The 17,150-nt window shown below is 42.0% G+C and overlaps 1 protein-coding gene across 3 annotated transcripts in view; it reads right to left on the bottom strand.

Annotated features, from left to right (window-relative positions):
- The window catches only part of kcnn2 (potassium calcium-activated channel subfamily N member 2), a 33,881-nt gene continuing 16,731 nt past the window's right edge, over positions 1-17,150 (bottom strand). For 2 of the 3 annotated variants that reach the window (XM_086053221.1, XM_086053220.1), the window contains exons 4-7: positions 16,401-16,542; positions 15,525-15,635; positions 15,307-15,434; positions 1,287-1,457 (exon numbers count right to left, since the gene is read on the bottom strand). In XM_086053221.1, coding sequence (XP_085909347.1) covers positions 1,421-1,457; positions 15,307-15,434; positions 15,525-15,635; positions 16,401-16,542 — 418 coding nt within the window. In that variant the 3' untranslated portion in view covers positions 1,287-1,420. Of the gene's footprint in view, positions 1,458-6,108; positions 6,179-10,592; positions 10,602-15,306; positions 15,435-15,524; positions 15,636-16,400; positions 16,543-17,150 lie in introns of all 3 variants that reach the window. The other variant, XM_086053222.1, reaches the window with a different exon arrangement.

The raw sequence follows: 17,150 nt of genomic DNA on the forward strand, positions 1-17,150 counted from the left end.
AACCTGAATAAATGGCCCCTCAGTTCAACATTGTTACTTGACACCAAGATACCAACAGATGGTGCCAGTGATACTTTTAGACATTGCTTTGGCTTGAGCACAAAAACAGCAAATAGGTTAGTTTTTTGGCAAATAACAGAGGACACGTTGCCCAAAACAATCCGTGAATAGGTTAATGCGAGAGTGCCAAGCTGCAAATATGCAGGAGTTCACTGTACTCGGTCTTATACTTAAAGTGGAGGTCAACCCAAACATATATTTTTTTAATATTATGTTCAATGCAGGCCCACTAGTTGAAACACAGCATTCTGATAAATATTGCCTTTGTGGAATAAGAGTTAATCCACTCATTTTTAGTCATCTCTGGGGGCGGCCATTTTGTCACTTCTGTCGATTGAAAATGACATCACAGTTGCTTGACTTGTTTTCTGAAACTGACCTGTGATTGGTCGTTACCTGAGCCCTCATTTTCAGTTGACAGAAATGACAAAATGGCCGCCCCCTGAGATGGCTAAAAACGGGTGCATTTTGCAGCTTAACTCATATTCCACAAAGGCAATATTAATCAGAATGCCGTGTTTCAACTAGTGGGCCTGCTGACTATTCTTGAAAAAAATATGTTTGGGTTGATTTCCTCTTTAACTCATATTTCATATGAATCATATTGCCTTGTTTCAACTAGTGGGCCTGCCCAGAACATATTCTTGAACAAAATACGTTTGGGACGACTTCCCCTTTAAGACTTCAGACTTGGGCGGGGATATAAAAAGTTGGCCCCGGCCGGGTACGACTACAGCTCTGCATGCCACTGTTCTACAGGGCACTGATGTTGATGCTGGCTTTAACCTAAAAGATTACACTTTCTTGTATTTGCCTTCTGCTGTCATTCCAGTCCCATCCAGCTCAAAACTCTCCCCCAATATCGCTCTCATTTTCCAGTGAGAAGCACTATTTTAGTGCAGTAGTTTCCCACTCCATGACAGGCCTTTACTGAGGGAAGCGCCATGCCAACACTGAGGTAATAGAAAGCAAGAACTAAAAAACAAACTGCATGTATCCACTATCATTGGATTCTGTCATCAGAATTGGGATAATACTCATTGAAGCCATAAGGCTTTAAGATAAATGCAACTTGGCCATATGATGGCAAAAGTCTTCAATGGAGGCCTTCCCTTCGGACCCTAGCTGCTCTCAGAGGAGGTGGGCGGCGCCGTGGAGGCCGAGCGCCGCCGCGACGCCGACTGCGAGCGTTCGGGGCTGCGTTTGTCGTAAGGCTGCAGCTGCACCTCCAGGAAGTCCCTGTGCTGCTGGCTGATCACCTGGCTGATGAGTGCGGGCAGAGCCTGCAGGTTGCTCAGCAAAGTCTCAAGCTTGGTCTCCAGCAACGCGATCCTCTTCTCCATGTCCTCTCCCCGCTCGTTCAAGTCCGACACCATGTCATACATGATGTTTTGAGTCTGGGACAAGGCAGAGGAAACACAGCATTAGCTTCACACGCGGCTTTTCCCAGTCCTCGCCGACTTTCTGCTTTGATAACGAGACGCAAATGCAGCCGGCGGACTGTCCATTCCTGAAAAGGAAGGAAATAAGAATGATACTTAGACTGCACATAAAAATATCTTCAACATTTTATCGAATGAGCAGCTATAGTTGTAATATCCATAATGTAATCGGAGGTAGCAGAAATACATCATTCATATCAGAAAAACAACAAAAATTGAAAATGAAATATACCTAAATAGATCCTGATTATAAAATCACTAATTTGTGTAGTGCATTAGATGCTGCCTCAAATAGGAGAAACTTTACTCGCAAGACTCATGCTCCACCCCTGGTTGTCATAGTGACAAGTCTGACTAGTCATTGGCCCAGCAATAGATGGGCAAAAACTGGCTGATTTCAGCAAGGAGAAATAGCGTAATCTGTAAAGTGTGGTTTATTTCGACAAATGTGTGTCACAAATGATTAAAAACCCTGCAAACTGTTTTCAAATAAAATGCTCAATATGAATCCTTTAAGAGAGCGGAGGCTTCACAAGGCAGTAAAACTATGCAATTTCATCCAACCAAGCAAAAAAAGAAAGGCAATGATTAGAGGTGTCAAATTAATTAATTAATCCACAACCAATCGATTATCAAATTGAACTTTAATAATCGAGCAATCGATTAGAGCCATTGTTTAACATAAATTGTCCAAATCCTTTGAGTCCAGCCTCTCAACAGTAATTATTCTCTGATCCCTGTAGTCACTCAAGAGAGACTGATTGAGACTAAAAAAGAAAAAGGTGGTGAGCACAACACAAATCCCTCTCATGTGATAGTGCCGAAATTATTTTTTTTAGTTATTATTATTTTTTGAATCATTGAACGTTACCAAATAAGCAATAATCAATTCTAAAAATATTCAAAAGTGACAGGCCTAGCAATAATACAGCGGAATGCCCTAAAGACGTACAATTTACACTTCACTATAATTAAGACTCCTCTTAGGAGTCAAACAAATCTTGAAATTCAAACCATCATAATGTGTGACTTAACGTGAGACTTGAGCTCACTTGAGTTCACTGCTTCCAGCAATATACATCAACCGCCACTATGGGACAGCATCACTCTGCAAACACCTTCCGGAACACTTTCTATCAGAGCTGGGCATTTTACAAAAAATTCGGTGTCCTTTATTTGTCATCCGTCTGCAGCGTGGGTACAATTCCGTCGTCCGTCAATCGCCTTTTTTTCCGGGGGGAAAACAATAGTACCCGTCTATAGGCCGGTCCGCCTCTAATTTTAAACGGCCATCCTTCGGCGAGTCCGACTAAACTTTCACTAGGCAGAATCCGTGTGAAAAAAAATCATCTAGAAAATAGTACTTTCATCTCCAATTAACAAATTATAATCAATAAATATATTTTCAAAATTATTTTAAAAAATGTTAACCATTATTATGTCTCTAATGGGTAAGCAGTTTATTTTAGTCATGATACAATGATGAAATTGGCTTCCTACTTGTATGACAGTTAAACATGATACAATTATTTTTAACATTGTATACACAGTTAACTCATTTACTGCCTGACATTTTCAGACCCTCTTTTACTCTAACGTTTGAAAAAAATAATACACAAACAGGTTCCTGGGATTGAATGGCTGGACTGTGAAAAGACAAATAAATTCATCAATGGCAGTGAATAAGTTTAAATATTAAACAATTATGACACGTTAAAATTGGTTCAATTTCCATTATTTCCGAGAGGAAAATTTGTTAAGAAAATTATTAAGTCAACCAGCATCATGGAGCAGATTTTGCTCCACTGTATTATTAGCTATACGCCAATATACTGTATATAAATAATCAAACATAAATACATAAATCAAATATAAATATTTTGACTGGTCTAACTCAATGAGCGCCCAATAAAAAAGGCAAAGCACATACTATATTAAACCGAAACAGTCAATGTCAGGTTATCGCCACCTATGTAAAATAACCTTGCTGCTACTAAAAGCTAATAGCTGATCAGCAAAGCCAAGTAAAAAGCATCAACCCCCAAAGCAGTAAGAACTAACAGAGTGTATCCAAAGAGGAGTAAAGGTTATAAGCAGAACAGCACGTCCAATATGCTTGGAGACACATTCAATAACACGCGCACATGACTTATCTTTACAGCTGTAGCCACCGCAAGCAGGCTGCAGGAGCAGCAACAGTATATTTGCTGGAGGAGACACGGGCCACAAGGGCTGCTGTTATATGAGCAGGTACTCATGTTGAAGCACATTAGCCCGTGTGACCTTGACTTGACAAAAAAGGTGCCGCTGACTTTCGCTGTATACTTTCCGCTGGTCTGGTGCATCTGTTCACACACACCTTTACAAAAAAAATGTTCTGGGGCTGGGGGAAGTCAACCCCCCCCCCCCCGAAAAAAAAATCATCTCTGGGAAACACTGTCACGTTGAAAAATGACTGTTGAAAAAGAGAGTGAGAGCGTTTTGGACTAATCTTGTCATAAACAGGTTGTCATCCACTTACTTGAAATAAAAACACACCTCATGGTTGTAAATATAGGAGGAGGGCATTCCGTCTGTCCGTCACTGATGGACGCCCGTTTTGTTAACGTAAACGATACACGGAAACTTAAAAAAAAAAAAAAAAAAAAAGACGGACTAAGTACAGATTCAAGTGGATTTTCATCCAGCTGTGTAATCATCACTAACCTGGTCAAGTCCGAAATAGACGATTACATAGACGGGGAAAAATGGGCTTCCGACTATGCTTATTCCGGCTATTTTTTAAAGTTTCCTGGCAGACCGGTCCGTCACATAGGCGGAATGCCCAGCTCAGGTAATAAAGTAGCTTTGAATACCGAGACAGTTTTACAGAGATGTTCTTGTGAGTTAAGTTTTACATTTCTATGTTTATTTTTGGAAAGAGTAGGGTTAGCAAGTTGTGAAATGGTATTTTGCAGACTCCATTTCAGTAGGTTGTTTGCCAACTGCTAAAAGACAGAAGAAGAAGAAGAAAAAGGCGAAGGTGAAGTCGAACAAACAAGCGACATTCATTTATTGATATGGAAACTAACTTTATTTCGGTTTGCACAAAGACTAGAAAGCATTTGAATCCACCAGGATTGTACCTTTGGCAACAATGTGACACGGGATTCTGGTTAAGGTAACTTAAAACTTTCAAGTAAAACTTGTAAGAGTTAAAGCGGCAGCAGGCTCCCACTTAACAGTTCAATAGATTGGCAAATAAGTGTATGCTATGTCAAATGTCAAATGTGTGTGAGTGTAAAGCTGTTTGAGCAGCAAGACAACACGATAGCAAATCAGTTCAGATAATGGATGGATGGATGGATTTTTCATCTGTTGAACCTTTTGTTTTTTTTTCCGGAATAACGAATGACGGACCAGCAAACTTTAGTAATATGCCCATCTCTGTTAAATATCTCTACTATGATACCACTATGTGTCACAGGAAATGTCTTCAGCTCAACGCGTGCTACCTGCAGAGCCAAAGTGGCATCTGTAAAAGCTGGCGTTTAAAGAAAAGCAAGGTGGCGTTGCAAGAGAAAGTGCCGCTGTATGCATTATGGAGCAAAAAGATGCTACGCATGTCAACACTGACCCCCAAAAATTTTGAGATCGGGTCTCAATTGGTCTGAAAATGATGACACTGGTCAACAATTTTTTACAAAATGTTTTAATCAGAGATGCAAGTAAACTCTCTAGATGATTTTTTGGGGAAATGAAGTTTTCATAATAACAGTAATAATGATGATAATAATAATAATAATAGTAATAATAATAATAATATAGTCATATTTATGAATGTAGGGCTGGGTTCCGCAACAGGTGCAATTTTTGTCTAAACCATAGCAGTAAATTACAACGGATGGGAAAAAGTCCGTACCGCGCAAACTTTGTAGGTCAAACTTAAAAACAAACAAAAAAAAAGTATCTCAAACCCTCAAAAAAGGAAAGAACCAGCTTCTGCATGCATCTTGCAGCTTTTTTTCGAGCGTGATACATTGGCAAGTATTACACTTCATGACATGCTGGCCACCATCCAGTTTGACTGCAGTGTTCTTTTGAATGTCAAACACTCTCCCTCTTTCACTATCCGTGTGTGCGCGCGTGTGCACGTGTGTGTGCGTGAATCATCAGAACCCAGAAAGTCTTTTTCCCAGGTTACTGGTTCTGCTGTGTCAGGTTGGCCCACTGCCCGGTCTTTGACTTAAAGGTTCTGTTTAGCGCAACTGGAGATAAACTTTTTTCTTTCTTCGTAGAATAGCCAAACACTACGCACACACGTACACACAGGGGGTGGGGCTGGGGGGGGGAGGGGCTCATTTGTCAAAACAAATTTTGGGAGAAAAGACAAGAGGTGAGTGCAGACAACCTGAATTGGCACACATGTGAAACGCCTGTCTGTTCATTTGACACCTGTAGACTTTGATTGAGGAGTGAAGCAGCATGCGTCACATCATCATCATCATCATCATCATCATCAACAACAACAACAACAACAACAACGCACGCACATAAGGAGAGAAGCGTATCAGGTCTTTCCTCATATGCAATGCAGCAGAGAATCGTTATAGTCCATATAGCTTACCTTGGCAAGGTCCACTAGAGAGTTTGCTTGGTCATTCAGCTTGCGTTGCTCCATTTTAACACTTCTCAATCTGAACACAAGACCATCCAGAGGCCAATAAATGAATGCTGCCATCAATAGTGGGGTGGGGTTAGCTTTGTGCACACACATGGCATACACACGCAGCACGGTCCCGGGACATGCACAAGGATGTGTGTGGAGAGAGAGAGAGAGAGAGAGAGAGAGAGAGAGCGATAATGCAGGGGTCACTCTGTTTGGTTGGAGCTGCATGCAAGTGGAAAGGAGCCTGAAAGAAGGAAGGGGGTGCGCTACCGTACGGCTTGTCACTTCATTAATGCAAACAAGACCACAGCTATCAAGTGGACTCCAATTGGAGCACTAGTGCACTTTAGTGTGGCACGGGTCCAACGGCCACTTGACAAAGAAGATTATAAAAGTAGTTTACAATGGTCTCTTGATTTTTTTTTTTTGGGGGGGGGGGGGGGGGACATCTCGACAGCAGCTACTGTACCTTTTGAGATTTTCTAAAGGCAGAAAGATTGGACATCCTGCAGACCAAAATAATCCTTCAGTTGTTTTTAGTGCTCTTTAAAGAGAAAGTCAACGCAAATTAAAAATTTTTTTTTTAAGAATATGTTCTATGCAAGCCCACGAGTTGAAACAGGGCATTCTGATAAATATTGCATTTGTGGAATAAGTGTTAATCCACTCGTTTTTAGCCATCTCTGGGGGCGGCCATTTTGTCACTTTTGTCAACTGAAAATGACATCACACCTGCTCACAACAACCAATCACGGCTCAGATTCAGAAAAAAGGTCAGCCGTGATCGTTGTGAGCAGTTGTGATGGCATTTTCAGTCAACAGAAGACAAAATGGCCGCCCCCAGAGACAGCTAAAAACGAGTGCATTTTGCTTGTATTCCACAAATGCAAAATTAACCAGAATGCCATGTTTCAACTAGTGGGCCTGCTGGGAACATATTCTTGAAAAAAATATGTTTGGGTTGACTTCCGCTTTAAGACTGAGACTTTTGCGCAAATGTTTATTTTTGAATGGTTCTGAAAAGAGGAATGACTTTGCATTCATGCCCCTCGGTGTGCTAAAATATTCATTTTACAGTGTGCGATGTTTTGAAATGGCCTCATTAAGGAAAATTAATCCAAACAAATGATGAAATATGCTTAAACAATTCATTTAAAGATAGCAAAATATTGATATTGTATCTGTTTTTTTGGTAAAAAAAAAAAAAAATCTGCTCCTGTGGTCAATATATGCAAATGATATTAGTTTAACTTGTGTTAAAACACAATCTGCATCTGAAATGTAATTTTTTTAATTGACCATCCGAAGAATGATTTAAGGAAACTATGCATTTTACATCTTTTATTAAATCATTGTTTGTATTTTACTAAAATTTAATTCCTATAATCTCATGGCACTTGATATTTCATTTAATTTTAATTTGCATTCTCAAGAACAAATTATTTAAATTTTAGGAGAAGGAGTAATAGTAGTTTTTATTCCATGTTTTATTATAATCTATCGATTGCTCCAAACATGTATTTCTCAAGTTTCTCAATTTCTCAACTACTGCCCTCTTTGTAATTCACCTGACCTGATTAATTCGCTATTGTCCTCTCAGTGACCTTAGAAAACAGCTGTTGAGTTCTGACCACGAATACTTTTGGGGAAAAAAAAAAAACAATCTCCCAAAATAATCCGCAAGATGAATTTAAAGCACTTATGGGATCATTTGGTTCTGTAAATGGCAGAACAACCACGAGGGACCTAAATGTGCTGATGCTTGTTCTCCTGTGCAAGCTGGAAAGCGCATCTTTGCCCTGGAGACAGGCACACATGACCAGCAGAGGGCGCCAAAGGAGACAATAAGGCACCAATGCCTTGACACCAAAACACCTCATATGGAACTAAAAGGACACCAAAAATGTGACCCTCGTTATAAATCAAATGTGCAGCAGACACATGATATGCCTTCTACCTTAGATGAACCTGACTGCAGTTGATAAAGGACTCGGCAGGATGAATGATAGCGGTGAAAACGGTGTGGAGGTCAACGCATGGAGTCCGCCTCGCCCTGCCTTTTATTCCGTACGCGTCCCCTCTCCTCGGTCAATCGCCCGTCCGTCACGGCCGCTTGTGCATAGGATCGGCTTCTCTAAATCTGCTCGCTATTCATGAGAGCGGCGCGGCGAAACAAAGTCTCTCGGCATGTCACTGCCAGTTAGTGCTGTGCGATTATTTATTTATTTAAGCTTTTATCGTAGCCCTCTTCATTATTTTCTCCAGCGCATAAAAGGACGACGTGGACATTTGCGCCACCGAGTCGTACTTTTATCTTAGCTGACAGTTTTACGGCGTCTGTTGCTGGGCCGTGCAAATGATGGGCGGCTGGCTTTGGCCTGACCTTCCTCTGGGGTCACGTCCCTCCTCGCATATCTCGCGGGTAAAAAGGCACGGAGTCACTGACGTAACTCTCGCCTTGACTCCCGCGTTAACCTTGGCAACGGCAAGGGACAACGGCTCTAATGGAATGGATACAATGGAACCTCTAAAGTCGAACTGCTCCCAGGTGGTACAATTCAGATTTTGAACATTTTCGGCGGCGGCACATGCGGAAATGCTGGCGTATCCGGATTTTCATGCACGTGCAAGGCTCGCTTGTGTCGCTGTTTGCCAATTTGGGTGACCGTGCTGCGCGCTCCCGCGTACTGAGGGGCTGTCCTCGAAGATAAGCCCGGCGGAATGAGAATTTGATGTCAGAAAGTCGGGCTAAAGTTACTCCTGCTCGGACCACGTTGAAATAATTGTGTAGCTGGTCTAACGGGATTTGGGTGAATTTGATTCTTGTCATTTGTACTATTATTATAGCTTTTAAAATCATCCCACTAGGGATGGATATGACTTCCGTGGGCATATTCAGTTGCCAGAAGTTATCAGCAGCTCATTTTGTATCAACCCACGTATGTTGTCTGGTACCACATCGGGAAGGAGCTCCGATGCTCCGATCATGCACGGATCGCTGCGTCATTTTACGTGCACAGACATTTAACAGGAACGAGAGAAGCCGCTTTGATTGCTAGCGAATCAAATCGGCTGTGTTCACGCTAATAACGGCTCCAACCACCTTTTTAAAAATCACCAACACCAGGTCTAACATGCCTCAGCGCAGATTTACGCTGCACGCCAAGCCAGATTTGCGCCGGTCACCGAAATAGAGCCCAGAGTGTAAAAACTGTTCGTATAATATAAACTATTAATAGTTCATGTGGATGACTTCTTTTGTCTATCTATTTTCTATTCGCAGATGTGCTGGCGCCTATCCAGCTGACTCTTGACTGACTCGTGAGCGGCGGAATACACTCTGGACGGGTCTGGAGACAATTTTGGGGCACACATATTAAAATATAGAAAAACAACCATTCACACCGATATTATGTACAGTTTAGAGTCTTCAATCAACCGAACGTAGAGTACACATTTCTGGAATGTGGGAGGAAGCCACGCAAGCATTTAAGCTCCACACAGGAAGGTGGGAACCCGGAATCGAACCGTCAACCTACGAACTGAGAAGCAGATACGCTGACTGCTCATAAACTGGCTCATAAACTAGTTCTTTTAACAATGAAATAAAGAATGGTAAAAATATGAGCTACCACGACCTGCACATTTGACATTCGTCATCAAAACTGAGAATTAGAGGTTCCACTGTATTTTTTTGCGCCTAATAACAGATGTCGCAAAAGTCAGAGTTTATAATAATTAAGTAGGATTGCTATGAAGAGTAAAGAACTAATAAAAGAGGAAAAACACACATACACAGATTCCTTGTTTGAAATGAATAAAAAAATAAATGTACATTTTCAAAGGACCTAAAGGTTTCCAACTGAAAATTCAAGAGAGGGAAATGCATGACAGCTGCCGCGATCATCTTTGCGACGGTGCCATCCAAGAGAGAGATAGAGGAAATGTAGGCTGCAAATGTAGGAGCAGGCCAAACAATGGTTCCACACACCGAAAGATGACCCCCGAGCCCTGACCCGGCTGACAAAGTTGTTCAACGAAAACACAAGGGATGTGGGGGGAAAGATGTTGCGCTAGCTAGCTGTAGAGCTCTAGTCGTCATCCTTTGGTACATGAAAGCACAGTTGATTGGAGTTTAATCAGTGGGCTTTCTGATTAAAGATCAAATTGTCATCACACCCATGCAGAAATGGAAAAGGCACCATCCGTCACTGATAATTGAAATTCACTTGACGAGCATCTGCGTAAAAGCGGTTTGACTGCAACACGAAATGTGCTAACCAAAAAAAAAAAAAAAAAAAAAAAAAAGAACAAACAGTGGCATGAATTTCACTTATCAAATGAGGGTGTGTCATTTTTAGTCATACTATCGGGTTGGAGGACAAGCTCTCGTTAAGCATGCACACAACAGGTCTGGATCCAAATGTGAGGCGAACACTTACTTTCGAGCTCTATTGCATTGAGTGTGGACAACAAACAGGAAAAAAAAAAAGGAAAACATGAAGTCGACAAATGAATTATTGCAACATCATATAGACATATATTCAGATGGCAAAATAATCGGTTTCTCTTGAGTCTGGCTGCTGCGCAAACCTCATCTCCAACGTCTCGACCCATTGCTTCAGCAACCACATTGTTATCTCTCTGCAGTCTCACTTGTTCGCTGCTGCGCTTGCTCTCTTCACTGCGTCCAATCCCCCTCATACACTAAGCCATCACGCACACACGCACGCACTCACACACACACACACACATTAAAGCAACGAAAACAACCTTGCTGCTGACGTCGGGGCTCTTCCGCTTGGCCAAACAGACAGACGGTGCCACAAAGCGTTAACGGCCTTACAGCTGTTTGCGCCTCGCATCCTTTACTGCCACAACGGGAGGACGTGATTTGATGTTTCACATTGCCGCACCGCACGCCACACAGTGCATTCTCAAAGTATTCCAAATTCCTTCAGCTTCTTTTTTCGGTTATACACCACTGCTTCAAGTACTATTTTATTAGGGTCCCAATTTGGGTATCAATACTCTTGTAGTATTCCAAACCACATTTGGATGATTTGCACAAATGTTATAGTATGAACCTTGAAGAGGAAAGTCAACCCAAACATTTTTTTTCAAGAATATGTTCGATGCAAGCCCACTAGTGGAAACAAGGCATTCTGATTAATATTACATTTGTGGAATATGAGAAATCCACCCGTTTTTAGCCATCTCTGGGGGCGGCCATTTTGTCACTTCTGTCGACTGAAAACGACATTTAAATTGCTCAGGGCTCAGGTAACGACCAATCATAGCTCAGCTTCAGAAAACAGGTGAGCCGTGATTGGTCGTTATCTGAGCCCTGAGCAACTTCGATGTCATCTTCAGTAGACAGAAGAGAACAAAATGGCCGCCCCCTGAGATGGCTAAAAGTGGGTGCATTATGCTGCTTAATTTATATGGCACAAACGCAATATTAATCAGAATGCCGTGTTTCAAATAGTGGGCCTGCTGGGAACTTCTTGAAAAAAATACGTTTGGGTTGATTTTCACTTTAACATGGTCACAGTCTCGACCTGCCTGTCCTTGACTTGGGGCCGGAAGTACTTTGATGAAAGTTTGTTCTGAAAATGCTTGAGAAGGTGGCTCGTGCAATCTTTAACACACTTTTGGCAAAAGTGTGAATCAACCTTGACAAAAATATGCTACCCATAATTCTTGACAACATCAGTATTTAAAGAAACAGGGCCCCAATGAAGTTTATCAACTCTACGTGGAGATGCTAAAGAGTACAGATAAGGAAAATGCGCTCGATGAATTGATGTCTACAATGATTTGAGAATTTGACGCCCGCGGTCATATTCGTGAATGAAATACGAGACATCCATAGACATTCACGAGGCTCAGAATATGCCTGCTTGTGCCCCGTTTATATTCACCAAAATCACATTAGGCCAGCAGGATAGCTTAAGTGCCTGACTTTGCCCGTGATCTCAGCGGACACATAGTTGGGATGACTTTCAGCCACCAAATTGTCAGATGTACTGGCCGCATGTCAAAGGACACACCCTTGTTACGCAGGACCGCCCACCTTGGAGCAGAATGGACTGACAAATTCCCAAACAGGCACAGCGATGCTTGCACCCGCATAGAAATCATGAAATGCCAGCATTTCCACATGTCTACAAAAAAAGAGTCCTTGACTGCCACACCCCCCTTTATATGGATAACAATAGATTCAAGATTTGTCATTGTCCCTTTAACATTAAAGAATACATGCTTAAAAATGACAATAACAAAAGGAAACGCTAATGTCAGCTTATCCTGTCGCCACAATATTGCACTCCACTGTCTCCACTTTGCTGCAACGGTCCGTTTCCATAATTCTCTCAGTCTCTTCTGCATAACAAAAGCCTCACGCAGAAAGGTAAATAAATACATAAGATGCCCCTTCTCTTCTATTGTTTGTTAGCATGTCTCAGTCTGAGCGATGTGTTCACTGCGCCATGGGTTTTGCAATTTCCTGCAGAAGAATGTTTTATGTTAAAAATCATTACAGTCTCAATATAAATAAATTAATAGATACAGCTAAAAAGTTGTGATTGTAGAAAAGTACAATGTATCTAACCATGCTTCACTTTAGTGGTTGTAGTACAGTACACGCATCAGTGGTGAGCCGTCAGGGTCAGCAAAGCCTTTTCCGGACAAACACATAGTATTGTTGGTTTCTATGATTGCGACTTGATAGTGGTGATATTAAAAGGTGGATTAAGTTGGGCTACACCCACTGAAGGCTCAAGTACAAAACTCACAAGATTTATTTGTTGCATTAAAGTTCTTCACCAAAAGATGATAGTCTAATAACGGTTAGCTCAGATAAGCTGTTTGGTGTCTTTTGAATGACAGTAATCTATAAGAAAAAAATGTCAGGACTTCATTCAAACTAACAGGGAAGATATATGTTTCGTCCATGTTGAAAGCATAAGCCAAATAAAACAGTGACAACTATGTAAAAAAAAAAAAAGAGGGGTGAACTCAAAATTTCAAGGGAAAAACTTGATACAATACACTAAAACAATACAATTTTAAGTTGGTAAATTCAGCAAAATGTTTTCAAGATTTACTGTTGTGAAAATTGGCTTTCCCTCATTTCACAACAAGGAAATGAGTTTACAGACCGGTTGTCCCTTGTATTGAACCCCAATCTAAAGATATAAGTAAAAACAACTCAGCAAATTGTTTTGGAGCAAACACTTTGCTTGCTTTGTTGTTCTAACTAACGCTGTTGTCATAAATGGCAGTAATTGATCTTTCTAGTTTTTCCAATTTAAATGATTGTTTTAGGCCCAAAAAACACTTTTGTTTTTTTAAAGTGTACAGTGGATGGACGATTATGAATCCAATGTATCCCTTATAATACAATATAATACAATTACAATTGAAGGGTGTCTGAATACCGTCTGAATGCACTGTACAGGGCAGCACAGTCTTTTCTAACTCACTACTTTGATCTGCTCGCTGATGGCCATTTCCTGTCCTACATTCGTCTTGATACAAGCACCACACTCAGTTCAGCCAATACTTAAGGCGCTCTGAGATAACGCACACACATACAGTACACAGCGGCTCGTGCGTGTCACAAACCCTTCAGGATGCTGAGCGCTACACCAGCACACAGAGCTGGACGTGCCTCTTCCCTACACAATCTGCTTCCATTACAGATCTAGCTCTAGCGCCAAGGGAACTCTTAAAAGGAGAGCACGAGGTCTGTGTGTCATCATTGCTTCAAACTGCGTAGACATAATGACACGAGGTGACCGTAAAAAAAAGAAGCCTGAGTAATAAGCGGCGCCAAATGTGGATGTGGGTTGCGTCAGCATCAAAAGCAGCAGACATTTTGTGTAGTAACCAGCCTTAAAGTGGGAATCAACCCAAGCATATTTTTTATCAAGAATATGTTCTGTGCAAGCCCACTAGTTGAAACAAGGCCTTCTGATAAATATTGCGTTTGTGGAATAAGAGTTAATCCGCCCCTTTTTAGCCATCTCCGGGGGCGGCCATTTTGTCACTTGCTGTCGACTGAAAATGACATCACATTTGCTTAGGGCTCAGGTAACGACCAATCACAGCTCACCTGTTTTCTGAAGCTGAGCAGCGATTGGTCGTTCCCTGAGCCCTGAGCAGTTGTGATGTCATTTTCAGTTGCCAGAAATGACAAAATGGCCGCCCCCTGAGATGGCTAAAAACAGGTGGATTTTGCTGCTTAACTCATATTCCACAAACGCAATATTAATGAGAACGCCGTGTTTCAAATAGTGGGCCTGCATAGTACATATGCTTGAAAAAAGTATGTTTGGATTGACTTCTGCTTTAAAAGCACAAACGGATGTCAAATAAAAGTCACACACAAAGGCCCATTTACAGACATCAAACTACAGGGAGCAACCAAACATACAAACAGCAGCACATAGTGCGGTTCTAAAACTAAATAAGAGCACAGTCAGTCACCTTTAGTTGAACAAAGCACTGAGCTGATTGCTGCTGAAAGAAGCCTCTGTGTCAATGGAGAAAAAACACGAGCAAGGTGAGGCTACGATCGATACTTTAGTGGAGTCCCAGCGCACTTTGGCCGTCCTCGGGGGCTCGGGCTGAAAGAGCAGCTGCCAGGTAAGAGTGTGAATGAGCCCGTTAGGAAAAAGCATAAAAACAAAACGCTCAGGCCAGGCTGGCGCCAGACTGGATGCATCCGGAGTGACAGTAACACATGAATCAATACCTCACACAGCAAAATGAGTCGTGATGATGTCTCACCACCACAGCAACACACACATCCCTATACACACAACATTTACAACTCCATCCGAGAAAAAGCCTGTTCAAACAGCGTTGACGCCGACTACTCCAACGCCGCTCTTAATATAAATGGATTACAAAAGCCTCTTATACTAATGTGGCGGCGAGAGTGATTTACATACGTTTATGGCCTTTGCATATTCTAATGCGTGTCGCAGAGAGCACACAAAGCCAGATCAACTCTAGCTGCGAAATGAAAGTGAGTCAAGAAAAAAATTCAAGCGCTCATTTAGTTTGCTACAGGTGTCAAACAATTCAGGATTCAGGTTTGGCTGAATGAAAGGAGTGGGCATAGCGTGTGAGAAGCGGGGCACCTACTGGTGAATGGCTTGGAGAAATTTCCTCTGGTGCTTCCTGACTCTGGCATGGTCCATCTTCCTCACCAGTTTGGTGTTCTTGTAGATGAGCCACGTCTCCCTGAGAACATTCGCAGCCGTATTTTTCACCTGAAGGGCCCAGAAAAACACACGCTGAATCATAATCCCGTGCAAGTGATCGGGGCGACAGAAGCGGGCGGGCGTGGAGGGATGACTCACTCTTTTGGTGAGCTGGGTGTCCATCATAAAATTGTGAACGTGCTTTTCAGCTTTGGTTAACTCCAGCTTCTTCGCCACCACGGCCACCACCAAGGCGGTGCAGCCTGCGCCCTGGGAAATAGGCAGTCGAGTGCCACTTTATATGCAACTCATTTTCATTTCAATAACTCATAAGCCATTTGAAAATAATGTGTAAGATTATATACAGATATGAACGGGCAAATGACAATTTTTGTAGGATTCAGTACACCCCGGGGTTTACGGGAATGGACGTTTATATAGAGTAGTTGTTGTTGTAGTAGCTTTAGTAGTAGTAAATGTAGTCGTGATAGTTGATGTTTTCTTCATCCCCCTGTCATAAAATACCAGAAACAAACTGCGTGTATGGTATCATATGCTATATGAGCAAATACATTGTATGTACTTTATCACCTTTTATAGGTGATTAAATCAATCAATGTTCGGGCCAGACTGCTGAATACCGGTAGTTCATTGTGAGCAAAGTAGGCTTCTAAATTTGTGCGAGAAGTTAACTTAGGGGAAGGCACTTTTCTGTTCCCCAGCGCCCAAAGCAAGACCCATAAAAGCATGCTTGGATGAGCTCGGTGTGGAAGAACTTAAATCACCAAACACCTTTGGAATGAACTAGAACAGAGATTGTGAGCCAGTCCCTCGCTCTGACCTCACAAATGTTGTTCTGGATGAATGGACAACATTTCTCACAGACTCCAAAATCTTGCAGAAGAGTGGAAAGGAGTGAAAAGCAATTAAAGATTTTCTTTGATTTTCACTACCTGTGGATTTACTTTCCAGCTGTCCCCATACTCTGCATATACTCTATTGCATCATCTGTCTACGTAAAGACAATATTCTCACCATAATGCCAGTCAGGAGGCAGACTCCTTTCCCACAGTACGTATTCGGGACCATGTCTCCATATCCGATTGTAAGAAAGGTGATGGAGATCAACCACATGGCCCCGAGAAAGTTGCTGTTGGTGTCCTGGTTGTCGTGGTACCTGCAAGAAATAATTCATGCAACAGGCTGAGCAGCCTTCCTTATGTTGAGACATTACATTGCAGTATTTCACTCTTAGAATTTCACATGCATCCCGATTCTGACCGTTGCGGTCGGTGTGGTAGCAGGCTGATGGGTCGCAGCCGAAATGAGAGACAGCACAGGTAGGTCGAATATGAGACGCTCTGATCAACTCGATTGTGTGTAACGTGATGTGTTTGATCCTTGATATTTGAATTTCAACCTCCTTTGCACGATATTATTTTATGGCACGTGTTCCACTGAGCAGGAGATTGGTATTTATTTATTTATTTATTTTTCCCCTTTGCTCTCCACCGGGTAGTGATCGCAACTCGCGAGCACGATGGCCAGCACACACTTCCTGCTAGTTCTTTTTCGTTTGGGTCCGTCGAGGTTTGTATTGTTGCGCGCCGCTAGCAAATTGAAAAATTAGAAATTTACCACCGATATTTTAAAATTTTAACGCTTCTGGAACTACAGGAATGTTAGTTACGGTTCCACTCGAGTCAGGATGCCAAACCCTAGCCACGACCCGAATGAGGATAAGCGGTTTGTAAAATGGACAGATCGACAATTACAGTGATTCAC

The sequence above is a fragment of the Filicampus tigris genome, chromosome 15 (genome assembly GCF_054856515.1).
Source record: "Filicampus tigris isolate MCC_2025a chromosome 15, RoL_Ftig_1.0, whole genome shotgun sequence".
NCBI classification, from domain to species: domain Eukaryota; kingdom Metazoa; phylum Chordata; class Actinopteri; order Syngnathiformes; family Syngnathidae; genus Filicampus; species Filicampus tigris.